Source organism: Nicotiana attenuata, unplaced genomic scaffold, assembly GCF_001879085.1.
Source record: "Nicotiana attenuata strain UT unplaced genomic scaffold, NIATTr2, whole genome shotgun sequence".
NCBI classification, from domain to species: Eukaryota; Viridiplantae; Streptophyta; class Magnoliopsida; order Solanales; family Solanaceae; genus Nicotiana; species Nicotiana attenuata.
The window spans coordinates 30,896-56,192 of NW_017671185.1; the positions used below are offsets into that span (position 1 = coordinate 30,896).

At 38.1% G+C, this 25,297-nt stretch overlaps 4 protein-coding genes across 4 annotated transcripts in view; 3 read left to right on the forward strand and 1 right to left on the reverse strand.

The window, feature by feature from the left end:
- The window catches only part of LOC109206501, a 4,774-nt gene extending 2,065 nt beyond the window's left edge, over positions 1-2,709 (forward strand). The window contains exons 6-7 of the mRNA XM_019369323.1: positions 1,104-1,180; positions 1,735-2,709. Coding sequence (XP_019224868.1) covers positions 1,104-1,180; positions 1,735-2,385 — 728 coding nt within the window. The 3' untranslated portion in view covers positions 2,386-2,709. The remainder of the gene's footprint in view (positions 1-1,103; positions 1,181-1,734) is intronic.
- A 6,001-nt stretch (positions 2,710-8,710) lies between these two features.
- LOC109206502 (ubiquitin domain-containing protein 2-like) lies at positions 8,711-13,628 on the forward strand. The gene is made up of 4 exons (XM_019369324.1): positions 8,711-8,890; positions 9,019-9,144; positions 9,475-9,594; positions 13,181-13,628. The coding sequence occupies exons 1-4, from the start codon at positions 8,854-8,856 to the stop codon at positions 13,243-13,245; spliced, it is 348 nt and encodes a 115-aa protein (XP_019224869.1). The 5' UTR covers positions 8,711-8,853; the 3' UTR covers positions 13,246-13,628.
- An 898-nt stretch (positions 13,629-14,526) lies between these two features.
- Positions 14,527-15,738, forward strand: LOC109206496 (F-box protein At5g07610-like). The gene has a single exon (XM_019369318.1). It carries the CDS (start codon positions 14,527-14,529, stop codon positions 15,736-15,738), a length of 1,212 nt encoding a protein of 403 aa, XP_019224863.1.
- An 802-nt stretch (positions 15,739-16,540) lies between these two features.
- Positions 16,541-25,297, reverse strand: part of LOC109206503 (gamma-glutamyl hydrolase 1-like) — a 10,769-nt gene continuing 2,012 nt past the window's right edge. The window contains exons 2-10 of the mRNA XM_019369325.1: positions 24,416-24,502; positions 24,146-24,235; positions 23,849-23,943; positions 19,340-19,400; positions 19,093-19,182; positions 18,890-18,952; positions 17,283-17,371; positions 16,779-16,871; positions 16,541-16,687 (exon numbers count right to left, since the gene is read on the reverse strand). Coding sequence (XP_019224870.1) covers positions 16,633-16,687; positions 16,779-16,871; positions 17,283-17,371; positions 18,890-18,952; positions 19,093-19,182; positions 19,340-19,400; positions 23,849-23,943; positions 24,146-24,235; positions 24,416-24,502 — 723 coding nt within the window. The 3' untranslated portion in view covers positions 16,541-16,632. The remainder of the gene's footprint in view (positions 16,688-16,778; positions 16,872-17,282; positions 17,372-18,889; positions 18,953-19,092; positions 19,183-19,339; positions 19,401-23,848; positions 23,944-24,145; positions 24,236-24,415; positions 24,503-25,297) is intronic.

The window sequence follows — 25,297 nt, forward strand, 5'->3', positions numbered from 1 at the left end:
ATACATACATATATATATATATATATATATATATATATATATATATATATATATATATATATATATATATATATATATATAGTGTGTTCAATATCCTTGATATCTATCTGATATGTCCACTTGGTATGGGAAAATGAAATGTGGATGCATTTTTTTCTTCTTGAAGAAAGTGTCATGGTTTGGCCACTTTCATTTGGTTTAAGTTACTGATTGGCTTGAATAGTACTTCAATCCGAGAATTTTATACTAAAATCATTGGAGTTGGAGAATTTTATGGTGCCAACAAGCACGTGGTGGGATAAGTTATAAGCCTCTAGCAACATTCTGTCACGTTTTCATTTGAGGGGGACATTGAGCACTTTCTGGTGATAACTAACTCTTCATCTTAAATATGAATGTGCCCGACATTAAACTGGGTTCTTATAGATGAATTGAGAGTGCATCATCGGCTGCTGGCCTTCATCCGTTAACTAATATTAGTTTAGAACTTATTTGTCTCCAATTTTGCTCTTGCTGTCTTTCATGGATGTCCCTGTGAGCATACCAGCATTAGAAATATACCAATTAGTATGTTAGTCCATATAAGAAACTTATTTTACTCACAAGCTCTTTACCTTTTAAACACGTGATAGGTCAAGGTAGTATTGGAATGTTAAACAAAACCTACCCAAATGTATCCTTCCAAAAATTTTAAAGAACTCTGGTTGAAGACTGATTTTTGGGCTCAATCAGAAAAGATTGAAGAGCGAGAGGGGGAGAGGAAAAAGAAAAGGGCTTGTCACCTCGGTTACCCCTGCTCTATAAGAATGTCTCGCTAGATCCAAGCAAAAAAAAAATATTAATAGTTTCTACTACCCGCTCTCAGGTTAAGAGGATGTGAAAATGGCATTAAGAGAAAAGAAAAATACCAACTAGATTCACACTACTCATATCAGTACCGACCAATTAATGGGTGGATGGATTTACAGAATATTAACTATATTTAGTTTTCCTGTTTGTGTATTTTAGATTTTTACCACTGGTTGCTCAGCCTGGTAATACATTGAAGTGCATTAAGATGGTTTCATTTAGTTCTATCTAACTTCATCTTATACTTGTGGCAGATATTGTCATGGTTATTGGTGCTATTTTAATTGGGTATGCTGCGTGTATGCTCCAGCAGGGATTTGGCTCCAAGATGGTAGGTGATTCTGATCCATGGTCTTCTTTCTTGCATTACAGTTGTGTGATTATTTTTCAAGCATCGTTTTCTTAGTCAGTTGTTGATTTCTGTGTTGCTCGGATCCTCCAAGAATGCTGCCATGTGTGTCGGAGCCTCCAAAAATAATGCATGTTTTGAGGATCTGACACGGGTGGTGGTATTTTGGAGTATCCGAGCAACATAGGTTGATTTTCATTTTCTGGGCTGACCAATGAAACATTGGAATGCCTTTCAAGATCAAGTTAAGTGGAGGTTTAAATGAAATAGAGGCTGTATTTTCTAGGAATATCTTTGATTGCCTAGAAATATTACGTCAATTCAGTCTATAACTACGTCTTGGCATAAAGATTAAAAGTTACTCCTGCCCACATTTCTTCCAAGACTCTGATTGGACATACACTCAGTTGTTTATCCTTCAGCAATTGCCTACAAGATTGTCATGGCCTCAAAAACATATTGTAAATATTTTTCGTACTTTGTATGAAACGATAGGCTTGTATAACTAAGCTGTTTCCTAATTGTGGATATTGCAGCAAGTTCAGGCGGAAGTGGATCAACAGGAACCTTCTTTAATCAAAGAGAAGCCCACTCCTGTTGTTGAAATTGTTAAAGAAGAACAGGAAGCAGGATGGCCATCATTTGGGCAGCTTGTGTGGGATTTGTCCAAGCTTGCAGTAGAGGCTGTGGGTTTCCTTTTTGGCCATATCGTTCCACTGCGCGTTAGACACAAGTGCTTTAATAAACCTGGACTAACTCCACTGAAAGATTCACTCATCATGCCTGAAGATGAAGTTGAGCCCCCATTAGTCCAAAAGCAGAGGGCACCAGCGCCTGCTTCCGAGAGCAGACAGATCCCAGCTGCCGGCGATAAATTTCCCGAGGGAAAGCCCACCAAGCTTAGGTCTAGTAGTTTTAAAGACCCTACCTTGTCAACCAAGCACAGGTCTTCCAGACGACATGAGTATGCAGAATACTACGGGACCTCAGGTGAAGTTCCTCCATACGGGCACATGAGGTCTAAAAGCCAGAAAGAAAGAACCAAACATCGGCGACAAGACAAAGTTTTAGAGGCAGGAGTCGAGGCAAAACCTGCTGAAATGAAACCAGTAAACTATGAGGATCCAAAGTATGCTCATTACAACATGAGGAGCAAGTATGGAGACTCATTCCCGCGTTATTCATGAATAGTCACTAAGGATTTAGTTTTATAAGCCAGGGACGTGCTTTTAAAGATGTACCTTTTTTGTCATGTAAGTTGTAACTCTAATATTAAAGGAAGCAAGTCATCTGTGTTGTAGTACAAAGCGGGCCTTCACTTTTCATGTGTAAAATGCTAAGGATGCATCGGTCGTAGTCACAGATTTTCTGTTACTCTTATGGAGAGAGAAGAGAAAGGAAAAATCTTAAATTAGTGGTGTACGTATTGCCGGTGAGTGAAAGTAATAGGAAAAGGATGAGACGTTCATGTGATTTCTGATGTTGAAAAATGGCAGCCGTGATTTATTTGATGATCAAATGCTCAACTAAATAACTTCACAGCTTGGTGCTAACTTGTGGAGAACCCTCATCCCCATCCCTTAATGAAGCCAGTAGGTGAGAGAACAACTCACAAGAAAGTGTATTAGATGAATATTGACTGCGTATACTGTATGAATTCATTTATTAGTACTTGGCTATCATTTTATGATTTTCGCAAGAAAGTTTTTATAGGACAACTAGTAATTTAACATGCAGACTGTTACGCGGCGCCTTCTTGAGGTTCCTTGGAAGGGCGACGTAAGGCTAAGCAACCAATGTCAGTGCGGTTGCTGTCCGCCAACTGAGGTCCCCTCCGTATGCTAGACGAGATTGTTAGTGCCGTACGGAAATACCAACGTCAAGAGCAATTGCGGAAGCTGAAATGAGAATTGAGAATGAAATCTTGATTGCATTAATTAATGAAAGCTATTACAAAAGACTACGCGGTGTCGAGGGGGAGAGACACTAGTACGGAGAAATGTTTGCTTGCTTGATCCCCCTAATAGTGCTTACAAAAAATAAACCAAAGTTACAAGACTTGACCTAACTAAGCTAGAGAAACATAATGGAAGTACATGAAATAAAACAACTCTGTATTTACAATGAAAAGGACTTAGTTTTCTACAAGGTAGAAACAGGTCCGTTGGCAACAACTTTGTCTTTCGCATCACGCATCAGGGTCTGCGCGAGCGGTGCTGTCGTCGCGCGTGGCACTATTTGCATCAGCCTGCGGCTGGGCGCTGGCCCTTGGCATCAGGGTCTGTGCGCGTGGCGCTGTTGGAATCTGCCTGCGGCTGGGCGCTGGCGAGGCATCAGGATCTGCGCGCGTGGCATTGTTTGTGCGCGGCACTGTTGGCATCATCATGAACTGTGCATGCGGCATTGTCTGTGCGTGCGGCACTGTTGGCATTTGCCAACCGCTGGGCGCTGGCGTGGGCTATCAGTAGGGCCACAGAGGCACATGCGCGCTTGTCACTTGGCGTTGCCGAGACCACGGGAACGACCATAGCGCTGGGCGTTGGGAGGCTTACCAGGACGCGATGGGGTGCGTCCAAGGGGTCATGGGGCATGGCTAGAAAGCATTTCAAGACATTCTCCCCCACCTGAGTTGGCGACGTCTTCGAAGCCTTACCTACAGGGTGATGATTGATCAGGCTCTTGTTGGCTGGGCGGTCTGTTCCCCTATGTCTTGTGAGTTGGCATTGTGAATGATGTTCTATGTCTTTCCGAAGAGATCTCAGGCGGCTAACATGGAAGACTGGATGGATCTTCCACCAGGCTGGGATGTTTACCTGGTATGTGGCCTTTCCAATGCGTCTTTCAATGGACAAGGGTCCGATGTGTTTTTGCAGTAGGCGAGGGTCATGGGTCCTCGCTGCAAACAAGTACCGCTTTGGGATGTGTTAGCATCACTTTGTCTCCTGCTTGGTGTTGGACAAAGCGAAGATTTTGATCGGCGAACCTTTTCGCCCGCTCTTGGGCTCTGACGAGATAGCTCCGTACTATCTCCAAATTGCACTCCCATTCCCTCGAGAAGTTGGCAGCTCGAGGAGATTTCGGCATGGTTGATGCATTCACCGTTTGCGGGAGAAGCGGTTCCTGTCCGGTAACAATTTCAAAAGCGCTTTTGTTTGTAGTAGGGCTCTTTTGAGAGTTGAAACACAGTTGAACAGCATCGAAAAGCTTCACCCAATGCTTTTGTGATCCAGTTGCAAGTGGCGGAGATATTCCTCCAGCATGTCATTGAACCGTTCCGTCTGGCCATCTGATGGTGGATAGAAGCTTGAGTTGTGACTCAATTTTGACCCGAAGCACTTAAAGGGATGGGTCCAAAAGTTGCTAGTGAAGCGTGAGTCGCGGTCACTAACGATGTCTTTGGGCAAGCCCCAATATTTGACAATGTGCGAGAAGGAGAGTCGAGCTGTATCTTCTGCTGATATGTTTTGTGGGGCTGCTATGAAGGTTGCATAATTGGAAAACAGATCTATTGCAACCAAGATAGATGCAAGATTTTCGATTTTGGGCAATCCTGTGATGAAGTTAAGGGAAACACTTTCCCAAGGTCTTTCCGGGGCATGTAGTGGCTCCAAGAGTCCCGTTTGTGATGAGCGGTTTGACTTGCCCTTGTGGCCTGCTTGACGAGTCTTCACACACTGAGGGGTGTCATCAGTCGTCTGAGGCCGATGATATGATTTCTGATTCTTGTTGCAAAAGGTAGCCGGAACCATATGTTCATGTCTTTTGACTCCCTTCTTCAACTGCATGGCTGCGATGTTTTCAGCGGCCATCTTTATGGGCATGCACGGTATGATGCGGGGCTTGGCCCCGTTTTCTCCCATCATCAAGAGCATGTTGGCATATGGTACGGGTATGATATTGGTTTGCCTCAGGAATTCCAATCCCACTATCAGTTCGAAGTCATCTATGATTGCGACGCGTAGGTTGAATCTTCCTTCGTAAGGTCTAAGATTCATAGGCACTTCTTTGGATATTCCACTCACTGGTTGGGGTGGTGAATTGATAGCCTTGACGACCCTTACTCTTTTGCACAACTAGGTTGAGGCGTCCACCTGAGTCGAGGCCAAGTAGTTGTGGGTAGCACCTGCGTCTATCACTGCCCGAATGGGCTTGCCGTTTACTTTCATTTCGACGAACATTAAGGTCCTATCTTGTGTAGAAGGAGGCCTCTCATCCGCCTTCTTTTTCCCTTTCTTGGAGATTGGGCATGAGTCCTTCTTAGGGATACCAACAGTGGTTCCCGCTAAGGTATCAGGGATGGAGCCAAGAATTGCATTGAAGGCACCTACTTGATCTGCATCGTTTAAGTCGTCATCCGACCCATCCTCAACAGTCCGATGAGCGTTGATCTGTATATGTGGGAATTCATTTTTCCAACGTGGCCCGCCGCAATGATGGCATTCTGAAGGGGGTTTCCTCCCCTGATTGTTGTTGACGGATGCAGCACTGTTGCTGCTTGAGGAAGGGGTCTTGGATTTGGTTGCACTTCGATCTCCCCTACTTCTGTTAGGGCTACCATTGCTAGGCTGTCTCCCGTTGTAAACCCCTCGGACAGGCGGCTGAGGCCTATCTTTCTGAGTTTCCATATGATAATCCCTTAGGCATTCATCAACTTGGATAGCCTTGGGGAGGGTATCTACCCTTTATCTTTGCAGCTCCATACGGGCATGAGGTTTCAAACCTTCTAGGAATGTGAAAAGTTTGTCTTTGTCACCCATATCCCGTATGTTTAGCATGAGCGCGGAGAATACCCGCACGTAATCCCGCACTGACCTGGTCTGGCGGAGCTCCCTTAGCTTTCTCCGTGCATTGTACTCCACGTTTTTGGGGAAGAACGGCAGGCGTATGGCTGCCATCAGTTCTGCCCATGTCTTGAGAGTATCTTCCTCGGCCCTGATGGCTTCGTATTTCACTCGCCACCAGAGTTTAGCATCACCCCGAAGATACATGGCAGCAGTTACTACCTTTTTGGCTTCTTCCAACTCGCCCACGGCATCAAAGTATTGTTCGATGTCGAAGATAAAGTTTTCCACTTCTTTAGCATCCCGAGCTCCGCTGTATGGCTTTGGCTCCGAAATTTTCAGATTTTGTGGCATGGGGGCGAGGTTCACTGTACCCCTGATTTGGTTGTCGCTTCCTCGAAGTAGGCTTTGTAGTGCAGCATTGACAATATTGAGTTGGCCTTTCAAGTTGTCTATGGTTTGCTGCATGGCAGTCACCCTGTCTGCATCTTGTTTTCGATGGGCTAAATCCTTGACGCGCTCCTGTTGGATTCCCTCGAATTTGCCATGAATATTGGCTGCCTCAATGGCTACCGTTTACCGGTCTTCCTCAGAGTCGCGACTGATGTTTGCTATGTCAACTTCAGCCTGCCGCATTCTGCGATCTAGGTCGTCTAACCTTTGCACTAGGTTAGTGCTTAGATCAGGCACCGTATCCACGATGGATTGTAATACGTCAACCGTCTCTTCAAGGGCCGAAATGCGGTCCCCATGATTCACCATGGTTAGAAATGATAGTAATGGCAACGTGTTCCCTCGTTAGATGTCGAGCCTAGACTCTAATACCAACTGTTACGCGGTGCCTTCCTAAGGTTCCTTGGAAGGGCGAACGTAAGGCTAAGCAACCAATGTCAGTGCAGTTGCTGTCCGCCAACTGAGGTCCCCTCCGTACGCTAGACAAGATTGTCAGTGCCGTACGGAAAAACCAATATCAAGAGCAATTGCAGAAGCTGAAATGAGAATTGAGAATGAAATCTTGATTGCATTAATGAATGAAAGCTGTTACAAAAGACTACGCGGTGTCGAGGGGGAGAGACACCAGTACGGAGAAATGTTTGTTTGCTTGATCCCCCTAATAGTGCTTACAAAAAATAAACCAAAGTTACAAGACTTGACCTAACTAAGCTGGAGAAACATAATGGAAGTACATGAAATAAAACTACTCTATATTTACAATGCAAAGGACTTAGTTTTCTACAAGGTAGAAACAGGTCCGTTGGCAGCAACTTTGTCTTTCGTATCAGGGTCTACGCGTGCGGTGCTGTCGGCGAGCGTGGTACTATTTGCATCGGCCTGCGGCTGGGCGCTGGCACTTGGTATCAGGGTCTGCGCGCGACATTGTTGGTGCGCGCGGCGCTGTTGGAATCTGCTTGCGGCTGGGCGCTGGCGAGGCATCAGGATCTACGCACGCGACATTGTTTGTGTGCGCGATGCTATTGGCATCATCATGAACTGTGCACGTGGCATTGTTTGTTCGCGCGACACTGTTGGCATCTGTCAGCCGCTGGGCGCTAGCGTGGGCTATCGGTGGGGCGACAGAGACACATGCGTGCTTGTCACTTGGCACTGCCAAGACCACATGGGGCGTTGGGCGTTGGGAGGCTTGCCAGGACGCCATGGGGTACGTCCATGGGATCATGGGGCATGGCTGGAAAGCAGCCCATGACAAAACATACGCACATACCAGTTAGAGAGTTACATTTTCCGTTTATCTTAACTTGTTGTAGCAGGTATAACCCAAGGCGTCGTATTTGTTATGATTTGACCATAAGTGGCCTGTTTCTTTTACGCTATCAATATATAAAAGCTAAACTCTAATATGTGCAGTCAAACGTAAAATTGGCATTGGAACAAAACTTTTCTATTGTTCTATTGCCGAATTAGACCTTGTTATTGATGTCGGTAATGCAAAAAGTTGAGAGCATGTTGAACCGAACTAAAAATTAAAACCAATGACAGTTTTAACGTGATAATCACTAGTAAATAACGAAAAGTTCCTCTACCTGTCCGCGTCCAGTATGATATTTTTTTCACTTCCACAATGATGGACGACGGGTCTATTTGTGAATCACTAAAACAAATTGTGCTACTTAAGAAATTAGCGAATAAGGGGAGTTGGTGTGTGTACATTTACTAGTATATCTATCCTGTACCTATTTTTATTTTTATTCTAAAAATAATGCACAAAATGGATGTAACACACAATTTCTATCCAGAAACAAAAAAAATGATTTCTATGCAATCGTACATGGAGTTCCTCCTGCTACATATCTAAAAAGTAAAGCTTCTGGCAACCATGTGGATAGCTCTATTTCTTAGATAAATTTTTAATGGTGAAACTAAATCTGGTATTTTACATTAAATCAAACAATTTAACCTTAACATTTAAAAACTAAAGTGAAAATGCATATCAGTTTACCATGATTAACTGATAAATGTGCGTATGAAAGACACATGTCATGCATTCATTAATTTGGTGTAAATATGTGTGCACCTAAGTTGTTATTCTTTTACATACAAGTGACTTTTTATGTTTAATTATTTCATTATCTTCAATGGTGAAAATTTGACTATTACGCAATGAGTCTAGTGGGCATAAATGGGCGTAGTCACGAGAAAGCAATTCAGAGGCAACTACCAACTGAACTTTCCTCTTTAATATTTATCCATAGTCGTAGTATGGTATTTCAAATTCAACCTCGTGACATTCCCCTAAATTACTCCTTCTTGCTAGTATTTTCTTACATCTCATTGCAGTTTTCAGAAAATTGTTTCGAGAAGTTGTAAACCACTATGGTTTATGTGTCTAACTCTATATGCTAAAAGAAATTAAACATGGGTTGTAGCGGATCGTCTCACGCCAAGCCAAAGAGTCAGTCTTTTCTAGATTTAATTAATTTCCTCTGTTTATTCTGCTTAAGTTTTGAATTGTTTAGTTATTGATGCATACAATTAGAGTTAAATTGAATGATTATTAAAAAGTAGAAATGCATATAATAGGACTTGTGAAAAAGATAATACGAAAGCCAAAACCATGGAAGCATCCACAGCCAATAACAAGAAGTCAGTTGATGCAGCTAAGGGAAGAGTTTTGGGACACTGCTCCTCACTATGGTGGCAAGAAAGGTATACTCTGTTCGAATGGCTGCTCCATCTCGACCCTGTGTTGTATTCAGTTGTTAGTATGATGGCTGCTGAATCGTGTCATCATCTGTCTAAACTTAGGGAGATAACACACTTTTATTTAGTTAATTAATTTGTATCCTTTAATATCTCATGTGCGAGATATGTTAAAAGTTAATTCACTAAACAAGCATATGGAAATTCTTCTTGTATGGCCATCTCATTTAAAAAATTAAGCCGCTAGAGAGAGCACTTTTATTTATTTATTTATTTATTACTTAATTATAGTCAATAATATAACTAAAAACTCTTTATTATTTCACTCTATAACAGAAATCTGGGATGCGCTTCGTGCTGCGGCAGAAGCTGATATAGAGCTAGCTCAAGCAATTGTGGATAGTGCTGGGGTCATTGTCCACAACACTGACATGACCATCTGCTATGATGAAACAGGTATACTTATTACATGTACAGCTTTAATCCTAACATGACCAAAGTCCAGTCAGCAGATTTTGAATGGAAGTTACTGTTGTTTGATGAGAAAATGATAAGAGACCCTTATGTTTTGGCATTTGCCCTAAAATAGTTCTTACATATATTTGGAGCATACATATTCAGAAACTATAAGGACGGGAGTCCCTCAAGTCTCAATCATTTCTCCCTATCAAACCTTAACAAAAAACATACTAGCAGCACTAAGTGTTGGGTGTGCATGAACAAAGTCCTACTAAAAGCAAAAATAAAAAAATAAAAAATTATAAGGAGTTGAGACGGCTCAATGGTAATGGAGGCCTTAAGCCAAGCCGTAATAAGAGGCCTTAAATTTGTTTAATAATTTTAGATATTTTTGTTGAAGTTCATTCTTTTTACCTTTTGGGATTCAATTTCTTCTTGACGATGTAACCAACCCCTTTAATCTTTGTTGAAAAATTAACCTTTAAGTTTAATTTTGAATTTTTCTTTTCACATGACCGTCAATATAACTCACTATATAGCATTGCCTCCCAAAGTAACAATCATGTGGGAATTGTATTTACAAAAATAATAAATTAATTAATTATAGCTTTTTACGATATAATTAGCTTGAAGCGTACCTACAGAGATCTTGAAAGAAAATATTTTACAAAGTTAGAGTTGTATATTTAAATTGGAGTAAGAAGAACTAGAAAGTAACTGCAGATTAAATTACCTTTCACTTTCATTTGAATTTTATCAACCAACTACGAAAAAAGACAACATAAAATATAAAACTATGTTATTCATTTCTATACACTATTTGAAACCTTATTACGAAAAATGTCCATGTTTCGGTATTTACCCGACCTAAACACATTTTAGTTACAAAATATATACAATCCATCTTAAAAGGCTTCCAATCCATTATTAGTGCCTTCAATCAAGGGATTTAACTACACCATTTTCTTTTTTTCTCTCATCTCTCCCATCTTCTCTCCAGATTGAACTTATATTTAGGAATTTAGAAAATCTAATCCCTCAAATCCCGAGTACAGTCACCTTCTCTTTCTCCCCATATCTCATCTTCTACTACTTCATGGCAAAATATAGAAATCACCACGCTTACTAATTCATGGCAAAATATACATACCCAAAATCAACCAGACTTTGACAGGAGAACTGCTTAATGATATAGAGAAGAGATATGAAAACAACAATAAACCTTTCATCTCACACCCAACATGCCAGATAAGGATTAAGATAAAGATCTTAAGGGGCATTGCTCCAGCATGTGCTACTCCTTTGGGCTAGAGGCGAAAAATGGCTAAAACAGTAACAAACATGCACGATATAAATGGGCATGGGTAAAACAGTAACAAACATTGCTCCAGCATGTGCTACTCCTTTCATACATTATTTCTACCCAGTTATATACAACTATAATATCATACAACTTAAATACAATTTTTATACAATATTGTTCAACTTTCATAATTTAAGTTAAAAAAAAAATAAACAACATAATATAATTTTATTACAACTTTACTACAATTCCGTAATTATAATGTCATGTCTTCTTCTTCTTCTTCTTCTTCTTCTTCTTTTTCTTCTTCTTCTTCTTCTTCTTCTTTTAATTTGAAATTCAGCCAAAATCAAGTGTAATCTTCACCAAAACACCCTCAAAATTGAGATATAAACTCCAAATAATATTTCCAATTATTTGCAACAACACCAAATTCAAACAAATAATAGTTTTTGAAAACCCAAATTCGAATTCAAAGCTTTTTAATGGCTGCAATGGTGGAGAGTCAAACACCTTCAAAATTTATTGATTGACAATTTTAATTTGAACACCAATTGTGCAACATTACTGGAATTTGAACACCAATTGTTGCAACACCTTCAACTCTACATTACTGAAATTTCAATAAGCATAGAATTGCTGCTCTCCTTCCCTTTTCTCTACATTACTGGAATTAGGGATTGAGAGATAGAGAGAGACGTAGACAGAGAGACGTAGACAGAGAGAGAGAGAGAGAGAGAGAGAGAGAGAGAGAGAGAGAGAGAGAGAGAGAGAGAGAGAGGGAGAGAGAATAAGGATGAGAAATAATTGATTCTTAATATAAAGGGATACTCATTTAATTCCTAAAATGTATATAATGGCAAATTTTATATAGAAGGTAATTAAATGAAACTTGAGTAGGGAGGGTAATAACGTTTCAAATAGTGTATAGGAATGTAAAAATTCCTATTAAAAATAGGTGACAAGGTAGCAAAAGGCGGTTAAAAAAATTTCTTTTGGGGCCTTTAATTTTGTGAGGCCCAAAGCGGCCACTTTAGTGGCCTAGGGGTTAAGCCGTCTCTGACTCTCAATGTTAAGAGTATCTTTGCCATTTTACCAACAAGAAGCACATCAGTTCAGCGTTAGAGCCATACAACAAAATAAAACTAGAGAATTGGGTTAAATGCATCGGAAGAAGCCCGTTTGCATGGTTCACATTAGGGGTGTACATAGGTCGGGTTGGATCGGTTTTTTTAATTACCAAACCAAACCAATTGTGTCCGGTTATTAAATCTAAAGACCAAACCAAACCAATAAAAGTCGGATTCTTTAATCTCGGTTTTCTCGGGTTTTTCGAGTTTTCAGGTTATTTCGGGTTTTTTTTCCCCATAAAGTTTTCATAGCACAAAACATAGAATTTGTGCTCCAAATATTTCTTTGATCCTAGTAAAAAATAGCTATATAAGGTGAAAGTAACATAAAATATGATATGAGAAATGGTATTGTACTAAGATATTCAACAATAAAGATAATAAAATCGCATAAAATAAATATTATTAATATGCCATAATGAAAATAAACATAATCCAAAATTACTAAGTAATAAGTACGACTAACAAGTAATATTTTTACATGACTAAACACTATAAAAAAAAATAAGTTGTGTATTTTATCTAAATCATGGAAAAACTACAAAAATAGATATCCAACACTATTGTCATTCCTAGTACAATTAATTGAATGTCTTTTGTTAGCATTAATATTGACTATAAAACTTATTGTAACATTATATTCAAGAATTATAAGTCCAAGTTTAAAATAATACGTTAAAAGATAAAATTATGAAAATGTTTAAGAATATTTATAAACTACACAACAACAAATATTTTTATGTATTAAATATATTTAAAACTTCTATACATCTAATGTCGGGTTGGTTTGGTTCGGTTTGACTTTTTTTAGTTAAAACCAAACCAAACCAATTGTGGTCGGGTTTTTTTTCCCAATACCAAACCATAGTCGGGTTTTTTTTCCCGGTTTGATTCGGATTATCGGTTTGGTGCGGTTTGTGGGTTCCCTTTGTACACTCCTAGTTCACATGCTTCTCACGGGCCAATTCTGTGAAATATAATTATTCTCATGTGTTTTAAACATAACAAAGACCAAAATTGTTTGATTTTGGTAAATAACAAAGCACTAAAATTGCTCATATCTATATTTTAAGGACTATTTTAGACTAATCCCAAAGATAACGAACTATTCTTCTGGTTAATTGATCGCTAATAGAAAATTTTGTTGCAGGTACCAAATATGAACTACCGAAGTACGTATTGAGCGAGCCAACGAACATGATAAGATACGATTGAGAAGATGAATAGTAGTTGAAGGTGGTGCACATATATGTTGTGTAATTTTCGTTTTTTCACAGTCTGAGTTTGCTTCTGTCATTTTCTTCTACCATCAACTATAACGTAATTCCACCTTAGTCGCTACCACATAACCCCTTTTTAAGTTTAAAGTGGCGAAACTGAAACCACCAATTCCTTTTTTCGTTCATACTCCAAATTAAATTTGCTAGGAATATTAGGAGTTGGGATTCACCTACTGGTAGTATTTGCTTCACATGAACAATTGGATGACGATTCCCATATTGAAATAAGTGTACAAGCCAACATTTTTCAAACTTTAGGTTATCTAGTGCTTTGGTAAATGTTATGCAAAGGAAGATATGGTATGACGGCTTAAATGCTATGCTTCTTACACGGTAAATTAATTTTGTTTATTTTTATTTTGACATGAAATTGACAGAGTGGCAAAATCCTAACATGACAAGTCATCTGTCATAACTCAATGCCAATAAACCCTCGAGTTGGTTGAGCAAGAGACTTTCCAAATGGAAGGTCTAGAGTTCGAAACCACTTGTATATCGAGCCCGGGCACGAGATTCAATGCCAATAAACCCTTCGGGGTGGCCAAATTGGTTGAGCAAGGGACTTTCCAAATGGGAGATCTAGAGTTAGAAACCACTTGCATACCTTCTCTATCGAGCTCGTCACACGAGACTCGCCTAGTGTGATTTATCCTCCTGCATAGTTTGCGGGCTATTACACAAAAGCCGGGTTTACCTTGCGCGTACCCGAAGGGTAGCAGTTGGGGGTTCCTTGTTAACCAAAACTCAATGCCAATAATTTCACCTTCTTGTCCTCTGTAATTTCAAGCAATTTGCACATAAGTTCAACACTTTAATGATAAAATTAATTTTGTGCCTATACTTTTTCCGGTTTTCATTTCCTTTTAAAGCTAACTGCCTAACCATTTCCCTTTATTGCGCTGATTTATCAGGAAAATTGTTGTCATTTTTCCGAAATTGTTAGACTAGAAAGTTTCATTTTCGTGGCTCATTCATGCTAGTTGGGACTGTTAAGAATAACAATATTGTTCCTGGATTGAATGAATGCAATTTCAAAACCGTCAAAAAAGGTTGGCCATAACAAACACTTTTTTTTTGTTTTTTTAATTATTATTATTATTATTATTATTTTTTGGCCATAACAAACTCAATCAAAATGAACAAACATTTCTAAATCTCAACTCCTTTAAACTCCTCTCAACTTCACTCCTCGTACTTTCCTCTGCTAAATCCCATAATGCCTGAAAACTTCAAGCAGAAGATATCAAAATCATTATTTTGTCCGGCCGAAAAAATCGCCGGCAGCGATGATATCTTAAAGGAAATTCTCTTACGATTACCAGCCAGTTCTTTTCTCCGTTTCAGTTGCGTCTCTCATCGCTGGCGTTCCTTCATCTCCGACCCTTATCTCCGGCAACTCCATTCTCGCCGGAGCGCCGCCATTACCGACAGTCTCTTCTTGTTCCGTAAATCCGACAAGAAGTACCACTTAGACCACCTCTTTAATTTCTCCGACACTAGTAAAAGAAAAGCTGTCCCTTCTAACATCCGCACTTTTACAGACAACTTCCGTTCAGTTGAACCGTTACACTGTTGTAATGGTTTGTTTTGCCTTAAGCTTCTTCAACTTGATAGTGATGACGTGTTATATTGTGTTTATAACCCTTGTATAAATCAATACACTAATATTCCACTTCCTGATATTAATGATGAAGAAGAAATTGTGTCAATGAATTTGGCTTTTGATCCGAAAAGGTCTAGCCATTACAAGATTATTTGCATTGTTGGAGAAAGATTAGGGTTTTTGAGGTTTTTGACTTTTTCTACTGAAGGTAATAACTGGAAGGAGTCGGGTCAAGGGGTTCGGGTCAGAGGAGAGTATTATTTTGTGAAAGGGGTATTTTTGAATGGTAATATATATTGGATCAGTAAACATTCAGCTTTTGTGTGCTTTGATGTTGATAATGATAGTCTGAAAATAATGCCTAGTACTTCTGTTCCTGCGGGGCGTAACGGAAGAAAAATCAAGTATTTTGGTGAATCTGCTGGAAATTTGCATCTTATTGAGGAAAATGCGCTTCGGCCTACATTGCTTAATGTGTTTGAATTGAAGAATGATTGTTCAAAGTGGTATGTGAAATATGTTGTGGATGTTGATGATCTGACTCATTTGTTTCCTCTAATGGTGATTAATGAGCCGGAGTCTCTTGATGTTATCGGTTACCAATTTGATGTGCTGTGTTTTGTTGATGGTGAGAAAGATGGGAAGACGATGCTCGTGTTGTCAGTACCAGAAAAAATGATCTCTTATGATATAAAGAGTATGGATATCAAGGAGCTTCTGAAAGTGCAGCTAGAACAACTTCATCTCAGCATTGAAGGTTTTATTGTGTACAACTATAAATGGTATCATGCTTACAACCATGTTCAAACACTTGCTCTTGTTTAGTTGCTCTAATTAGCTTTTAATCTTAGTTGGACTTTAGTAGGATCAATATTTGATGAAATAAACTTAGCTTGATATTTGTGGCAATTTGACTTTGTGTGAAATGTTTATGTCCACGTAAGATCAGTGGCGTAGCTAGAAGCCTGAATAGGGGTTTGGCCGAACCCAGTAGCTTTTGCTCAAATAGTATATTTGTGTTAAAAAATTTAATTTAGAACCTAGTTAGTAGCCCTTAAAATTGTTGTTCTAAACTTCAGAACCCATAAAGTTGAAATTTTGGCTCCGCCTATGCATAAGATGGTGTCAAGATTTTGAGTCAATGGATGCAGAGTATTCCTGTATCCATTATTTTTAAAGAGTACGCCTGTCACTGTGAACTAAACTACAACCTTTTATCAACAAAGTTGCCAGAGTTTTTCTATGATTTATGGTTCAATTGAGTCATAGGCATAGTTGTACTACTGAAGTAATCTTGAAATGCCACTGAAGCACTGTGGTTATGTGGAAGGTCTAAGGTTTTTTCTTTTCTTTTTATCCCAACATTATGGATTTATATTGATAGTATATGTGCATTTAAATTCTAAGGATAGCTGCTAGTACAAGGTAATTGCAATCTGCTGCAGTACTTCTATCCTTATTTCAAGATAGAATTCTTGTTTGTGGGCTGATGTAGGACATTTATAACTGAAACTTAAACAAAACACACACCATGATACAGTATCATTGATACTAGAGCGGAGCTATTAATAATCAAGTGCTAGTTGTTTTGAAATGAAACTGCAGATTGGTCGAAGCATCAATAGTGTCAGATGCAACTCGAGAATTCCCTTCGATTACCAAATCTTACACTCGGGATTATTCTAATATTGTTACTAGGTCATTTGCGTTCCTCTGCACCTAAAGAGAGCTCAACGCAGGACCGTTGAAAATGTAAACCTCATCGTAACCCTTCCTGCAGGACAAAAGACATTTACATATCAAACTGAATTCCTGGAAATTGAGGTGATTGCTAACTAGGAATATCAAAATGCAGAATAACTTACCCAGCTTTTCCACTATAAGCAGGACTGTAATTGTAGATAAGGTTGTCAAGTACTTTTTGAGCATCCGGTTTATTAGAAGACTTTCTTGCTTCACTGCATTTTAAGATATATAAAAGAAGAGAAAGCTTGCAACCATCTTTGAACAAAAAAGCTAACTGGTTAGCATATAACTACGTCCAGCTTCCCATCTCAGGTGGAAGAGATGACAAAATGGAACAATCAGAGACTAAAAGCTTGATAAACAAAGCAAGAAATTTATGCCGAAATTGATGAATTCAGTTTGCTTGTGAAAGCTATAGGAAAAAAAAGTTACTACATGTGATAGAAATTGTGGTCCAAGAAAATATATACTAGCATGAAACTTCTGCCTAGTCGTTTCACGAAAACATGAACTCTAGTTCCATGGTTGTCTAATGTGTTTCATTTTCTGAGTTTTCATTGTGATAATGACATGAATGTAAACCAGATTCTCCTTTCCTTGGGGTATAAGCGAAAGAGATGTACCCGACAAAATAGTTCGCTACAAGTTGAGTCACTTGAACTGCATCCTCAGAATGTGGAATTGCTGCTGATCCCCATTCAAAAGCACTTTTCTGCAGTAATAAGAACAGTTAAGCCAGATAAATTTTACTCCATATAATTCTATTTCGACTTTTACATTTAAGTTAAGTTCTGCCCTTCCTTTCAAGAAAATATAGGAGAAGTTCTTAAGAGATGATATTCCTCTACTTAGCTCCTACTCCTAGGAGATCAACTGACAACTTTTGGTGTCATTGCTGTTTTAGATAATCTCTCTAAAGGAAACCGCGATACAACAGAGAAACAATGATACTACAACAAGTTAATTCTTTCAATAGATCATTATAGGCTGAATATCTACGGGAACACTTAAAGTTGACACGATTTTTCATTTAGACACCTAAACTCAAGGGTGTTCCTATTGAGCACTTATACTATCCGAAACTTATTCCAATTAAGCACTTCTTGCTGAGTTGGCACATAAAGTGAGTTTCACCCAATATAGGCGCGTGAAGACTCCAAAAAAACAGATTTTTTATTTATTTTTTTCTTTTTTATTTCCTTCTTCTTCTCCCTCAAAAACAAAACAGATCTGAGGCAATTCCCATCTCTTCACTGCCGGAATCCGGCGAGAGAAACCGGCGGCCTCATCCTCTCCAAAAAACCAACGATCCCCCTCTCTTTTTTTTTTTTATACATATTTCTGACGAAAAGCAAAACCATTGGAATACCTACTTTACAAGGCATAATATGCTCTGGTCTGCAACCGGTACCCCCTGTTGTTCGTTCCGATTTGGAGAAGTAGTTTGGCTTTGCTCGTCTTAGTTCAAAGTTTGGCCCGCTATTAATGCTAATTTCAGCTGCACTACTTTTTGTGAATGATTTTCTTTTGATGTTTGTTCAAGATTTGGGGTTCTTCTTCAACCCTAAGAAACCAGCTGCACCCCATCTCATCTCAGGCCATTAATGGGTCTTTAAAAAGCTTGAAGGTTTAAAATGGGTTACTTGATTTGATGAAAGTTTGGGAAATTAATATTGGAGTTGTCTTCGGGTCGTTGTGGGGAATCTTTAGCTGAAGTTATAACAAATTTGGAGGAGCTTCTCTTAAAAATTTGGATTAAAATCGTGCTTGGAACAAGAACACACATGAAAATAGTGAAGAACACACATGAACATATAGTGAAGATGTTGAGTTAAGTAGTGTTTTTAGGTTTTTTCCTTCTTTTTTTACTCAAAATAATATTTGTCCTTTTTTTATTCGTCATTCGCCAAGTCAGCAGCGAGTGCATTGCACAAACTTTGTAAGTTTGGCTGATTGTCAAAGAAGTGCTTAATTGGAATAAGTCTCGGATAGTATAAGTGCTCAATAGGAACACCCTTGAGTTTAGGTGTCTAAATGAAAAATCGTGCCTACTTTAAGTGTCTCCGTATGTATTCAGCCATCATTATATCACAGCCCTCTTTAGGAGTCTGTTTAGGCTGCCTATCAAGTAAAGAGTATCTCACATCTACAACATGCTATGTTGGATTTAATAAGACGGCAATAATCATAATTATCCGTAATTCAGTAGAAAATCTGGTGCAAATGTTACCTCTGGGTGCCACTGTAAAGCAGTTATGGGATAGTTTTCTGCTTGAAGAGTAGAAACAAAGACCTGATTCATCAATTAAGAATTTAGATGATCACTCGTTGTGTTGAAAATTACAGTTCCAAAATCTTTACTTTCGATACCACTTGGAAGTATAGCAAAAGGGGAGAAAGGATGCAGCTTAATATTATATATAGACAATGTACCTTGTTGCGTGTGTCTGTGCTAGTAGTCAACATAATGAAAAAGCTAGATAGATCATCATTTGCTTGAAACTTTTCTGGTGATAAACCATACTGTTGTATGAGGGAAACATAAAAGGATCAGTCACATTGAAGCATTTTACAAATGTCAGCCAAGAAGAAGAAAATAAATAGACAAACTATTGCAGGGTATGATTGTGATATCACTATAAAATTATCAGCAAGTGCAAGCATATTTTCTAGGACTCACCTTGTTTCTTTGGAGCACAAGGCATTCCTTACTCAACTTCTTTAGTAATGTAGGTGGGAATCTGCATCAAACATATTGCCCAAAATAAACAACCCTCCTCTATATAATGCAAAATGCAATTTGCCACAGTTGTCAAAAGAATTTAAATCAAATATTTTATAACAGGAAAATGACACTGTATAGCCGCTCTCAAAATAATAGCAAAAAAAAGGGGGTATTATCACTTTTAGCCTGGGCCAGAAACTATTCACATTTGGTAGCCGAAAAGTGTATAAAATTTGTATATTTTTTGTATATAACATACAGAATGTATACATATATACACAAATAATATACATTTTTTCCGGCTATTATTATGAGAGCGGCTATACAGTGTCATTTTTTCAAAGATATAGTTTTTGTATAAATATTCACTTCTGTATGTTATATAAAAAAATACAATTTTATGCGCTTTTGCGGCTATCATATATAACTCCTTTTATTAATCACTGTTCCAGAAGCCTCCTAATCACTTATTTAACATCCTATAATACAAACAACTTCAGTATTGATCCATATCTGTTTTGGATCCTTGGTCATTATTGATCAAGTAATAATTAGATGGGAGAATTACACACTAGTACAATTCATACACATATATTGCAATTAGTTAGCCCAGTTACAGCTTTACAAATTTATAGCCCAAAGATAAAAGGCTAAGGTCCTAAAAAAGTGTTTTTGCACCACCAACTACTGCTATTATGCCTTCTTTATAAATTCCTACGCTTCGCACAGATTCCAATTGAAACAACCAACTTCAATGGTGGCATTTAAATTCTGAAAACACATAAGGCTTTTATATTTGAATTTGCTTTTCTTAATGTAATATTGTAATAAGTGGAAGCAGTAGAAACATCTACAATTCTAGAGGAAACTTAGACTGTTTAGATGATAAAATGAGAATAGTGATATATTTTAGAACCATTAATGTAATTGAAGGATCTTTGTCAAATCTTATATTTGTTTCTTCCCCAAGTTTCAAATGGTAGAAATCAAAAAATAAAAAAAAATAAAAATTGCTGCAAGAAATATTTAGACTTTCTCTCTCGGCGCATGTTTGCGTGTATTGGCTAACGTGCACTGATCGAAAACAATAGGGAGAGGACGACCTAGAAAGCTGGTGACAAAGGTACAACTAGCAGAATTTATCGCTTCAGGAAGTAGGAATGGTAGTCAGGGGCGCAACACAGATGTAGATGCACAAATGAAACTCCATAGCTGTGACAATGGAACTCCAAAAAATTCCGAGGGTAATCGAGGTTGGAACAACATGCAGCTGAAATTAACTAGAGATCTGGAGAATCTGAGCCCAAATCTAAGTGAATCGACATCGCAGATAGCTGCTGAGAAGATAGATCAAGGAACTTTGAGCCAAAACACTGTTCCATTGACTACTGTAGCACCAAAGGAAGCTAAAAACAGTCATAAGAATAAGGAGCTGAACAACAAGGAGAATAGAGAAATTGTGACGAACGAGCAACAAGTGATGAAGCAGAACACAGGGAAAGAAGTTACACAAGTCAAGCCACAAGTAGCAATGGGAGAAAACCAGCAGAAGTGGTCAAACCTGTTCGCAGGGAACAAAATGGCTGCACGAGGTATGGATCTAGTATTCATACCACCTACTATACAGGATGGAGTTAAAAAGGTGCAATTACAACATGAGAAAATGGAATCAGAAAATATGAAATGGAAAAAAGCTATAATTGTCTATGTTATTGGAGAAACACCATCAATAGGAGCCATGGAGAGGTTTATAGCTGTTCAATGGAATTTTGCTGCTAAACCTATAGTGTATTATCACAATGAAGGTTACTTTGTGGTACTATTCAATAGTTTGGATGATAAGAATGCAGTTCTCTATTCAGGACCATACACAATAGGGGTGAAACCAATGATCTTAAAGTCTTGGACTGAAGATTTCAATTTATATAATGAAGTACTCAAAACTATTCCACTGTGGGTAAGCTTTCCTAATCTGCCATTGAATTGTTGGGGTAGGTTGTCACTGAGCAGAATTGCTAGTGGATTAGGGACACCTCTATATGCTGATGAGTGCACAAGTAATATTGCTAGAATCTCATATGCTAGAGTGCTCATAGAGATGGATATTAGCAAGGAGTTACCAAGGAGTGTTAAAATCCAAGATCCTACAGGCAAAGAATTTGACCAAGAGGTTGAGTATGACTGGGTACCTCAATACTGTAAGAAGTGCTTGATGGTGGGGCATGATTGTGAAGGAGAACAGGACAGAAATAGACAAATAAACAGGAATGGAAAAAATGACCAGCATCAGAATAAGCAACAAGGGAGGAATGTCAATGTTAATGGGAACATACAACCACCAAAGAGAGCAACAACTCAATGGGTGGCAATAGGTACTACAAAACAGACACAACAAGACATGGGCAAGCAGACAGAACAAGAAGAGGAACCACAGAACCCAAAGGGAGATCAACAAGTATGGACTAAAGCAAAGGGCAAGGTGGGAATGACAAGTCCTATACAGCAGGGTATACAAACTACAAATGGCTTCTCTCCTCTGAGTGAAGTGGCAAACGAAGGTAGGATAAGCTGGGCAGATGATGAGGCAGCTGGATGCAGTAGGGGAGCAGGTGAGCAGATAATCCCACATACTCAGATCATATGAAGATTGCAACTTGGAATGTGAGGGGTTTCAATAAAGTACATAAGCAAAAGGAGATGAAAGTTTTCTTAGAAAAACAAAAAATAAGTCTTATAGCAGTAGTTGAACACAGAGTCCAAAACAATAAAGAAAGAGAAATTATAAATAAATGTGCACCAGGCTGGAGATGGTGCACCAACAATACAGGGAATCAAAAAGGCAGAATTTGGATTCTATGGGATCCTAATAGAATTCAATTTACCATGATGCAGTCTCATAACCAATATATCCATGGCATAGTTAAGAATAGCACTTCAACTAAGCAGTTCACTTTTACAGCTGTATATGGACTGCATACTGTTGCTCAAAGACAAGACCTGTGGGAAGAACTGAGGAAAATTGATACACAGACAGTGGATAATTGGCTGATCATGGGAGATTTCAATGCTGTGATGGATAAAGAAGATAGAGTAAATGGCACAGAAATACAAGATAATGAAATCAGGGATTTTAGAAATCTAATGGAAGACTGCAACCTCAATGAGCTCAGAACTGTAGGAAGAACATACACATGGACAAATAGTCATGTGTTTAGCAAGATTGATAGAGCTATTGTAAATGCCAAGTGGATGCTGAATATGCCACCATTACAGGTTACAATTATGGACCCTCTTTTCTCTGATCATTCCCCATTATGCCTAGAAGTGGAGGCAGCAATGGAGGTGAAGGGGAGACCTTTTAAGTTTTTCAATTTCCTTACTTAACATGCAGAGTTTGAACACATAGTAAGGAACAACTGGAACAAGCAGACTACAAGCATGAAGGATATATGGTACAATCTGAAGAATAATCAAAGAAGGTTTGAAGCATTGAACAGAGAAGTCTCAATCAGNATTCTTTCTTTTTTTCTTGATTCTTTTCCGATCGAGATGTATAGATCCTGTTCATGGATTAACGAAAATGTGCAAAAGCTCTATTTGCCTCTGCCATTCTATGAGTCTCTTCCTTTTTGCGTATGGCATCGCCACTCCCAATTATATTTATATAACATTATACACAAATATACACACTTATACATATTTATACACAATTATACATAATTTATACAATATCGTATAAGTATGTATAAATATCAATTATACAAAATTTAAACTAGAAAACACCTTATGTCCATCACCACACCTCTATTTTAACACCAAAAATTTGCCTCACCAATTAATAATATCATTATTAATTAACACCCATCCAAATTGAAGCACGAAGTCATAGTGTTATTCGAATTAAAAAATTTCAAAACATTCGAGTCGATGTTTTGAGAACCCAGCAGTAGAATCGAAAATTTTTCGTCCAAAATTCTTCACACAATTGAGTTTAATGCACAGGGACATCCATGGCCCATATCATGGAGCTTTGAGCTTCAATGAAGATGGCTTTTTCAGATCTAAAACTACAATTCAAATTCAAAGGATACATCTTTTGTGGTGTGATAAAGAAAAAATGGAATAGGTAAGGAATATTTTCTGTGAAAAGATAGGAACAGAGAGTAATGAAAGACGATGAAAAGGGAAGGGGTTATGATGGAGAAGATGATGGAAAGAGTGATGAGGCAGCCAAAAAGACAAGGGAAAAGAGGTAAAGTCTTTTCATCATTTATTTTGTCTTGTTAGCAACTATAAGGGATAAAGGGTGAAATAATTTTTACATATCATATACAATGTGAGTTAATTTTGGTAGCATTTAAAAATATGGGCCAATTTTGGTAGCATCATGGTATCAATTGTATTTGAGCGTAATTTTTCCAAATTAGATTGGCGATATTACTAGTAATTTTTAATTAGGAATACCTCCCGAATACTGTATCTTCAATATTCACGGTTTCCACGAAACGAAGTTTAGATGCCTGATTTGGTACACTGAATTTCTCAAGAATATTGTTGTCCTGTTACAAAGAAAGAAAAAAGAAATGGAAACAGCAATTGTCAGAACTACTCAATAGTTAAAACAGCCCTAATAAAAAGATGTAATAAAATTTGTTACTTATTGAGTTTGAAAACCAACATGACAAATAATGTGATACAACATTTTTTTTCATTAAAAATAAAGACAGCCTGGTACAGTAGGCTCCTCAATTCCTGAATTACCTTGGAAACGATCATCATCAAAAGCTCAAATCCGAGGTTGATAGCGAGGAGAGGCAAATGTTCATCGGCATCATTCTTCTCCAAAACTTTCTGTAATTATCAGGAAGAAAAATATAGAAATATCAGAATATATTAGAGTTAAATTGGTAATTTTCTGTTAACTCGGTTTCAGCTTCCTTCAAAAATTTCTCTAATATGACAGATAAGAATTATTTACGAAATAGTGACAAATTTACTTCAGGATAGATGTTCGATAAGGTAAATACTTACCTTGAAAATTGCTTTGACAGTCTCAAAATATTTACCCTTCCTCGCCCACCCTCCAGGGAAGATCACGCCATTAACTAGATCAAGTTTCTGCAAATAAACATTGACGTTAGCAACTAACTGCAATTTATGGGAAAATGAACGATCTTTCAAAAACTAGGTTCCAATTTTTTCCTTTTTTCTTTTCAGGCCAATAAATATGTCTGGGAAATATTTGTTGGCCTGAAAAAGAAGAAATTGAACCTGTATATCTAGTGACCGAAAATAAATTCCTATATCTAGAATTTTAGATTATATGTACTGTATAAATTAAGAACTATTTACCACGTTTGGTATATTCATACTAAGAACTATTTACTACGTTTGGTATATTCATGCTTGACTTATGCATGACCCTTTCGTTAAAACTCATTGTTATTTGCTATTTTCCAGTCTTTATTGGGTCATCTGAATTTAAGAATTTTTTGTGTGCAGTTTTCTTTAGTGACATCTTTTGCTTTGACTAATGTAACCTTTTTATAAGACCTAGTGGAATTAGTCTGGTGTGCGCAAGCTGGATTAGACATCACAATTATTAAAAAAAAATGACATTTAGTACAATTTGTTTACCAATTTATTATCTATCTGCGATAATTACTCGTGCAGACTTCATTAAGAATTCCAAAAACAACTATAGACCAGCTGAGTTACTCCACCCTGTCATAGCTCCGTGGCCCTTTATGAAATGGGGAATGGATATCGTAGGTCCATTGCCACAAGCAAAAGGTCAGGTAAAGTTTCTACTTGTGCTTACAGATTATTTCACTAAATGGGTAGAAGCAGGGGCATTTAAACAGGTGCGGGAGAAAGAAGTTAAAGACTTCATTTGGAGAAATATAATATGCC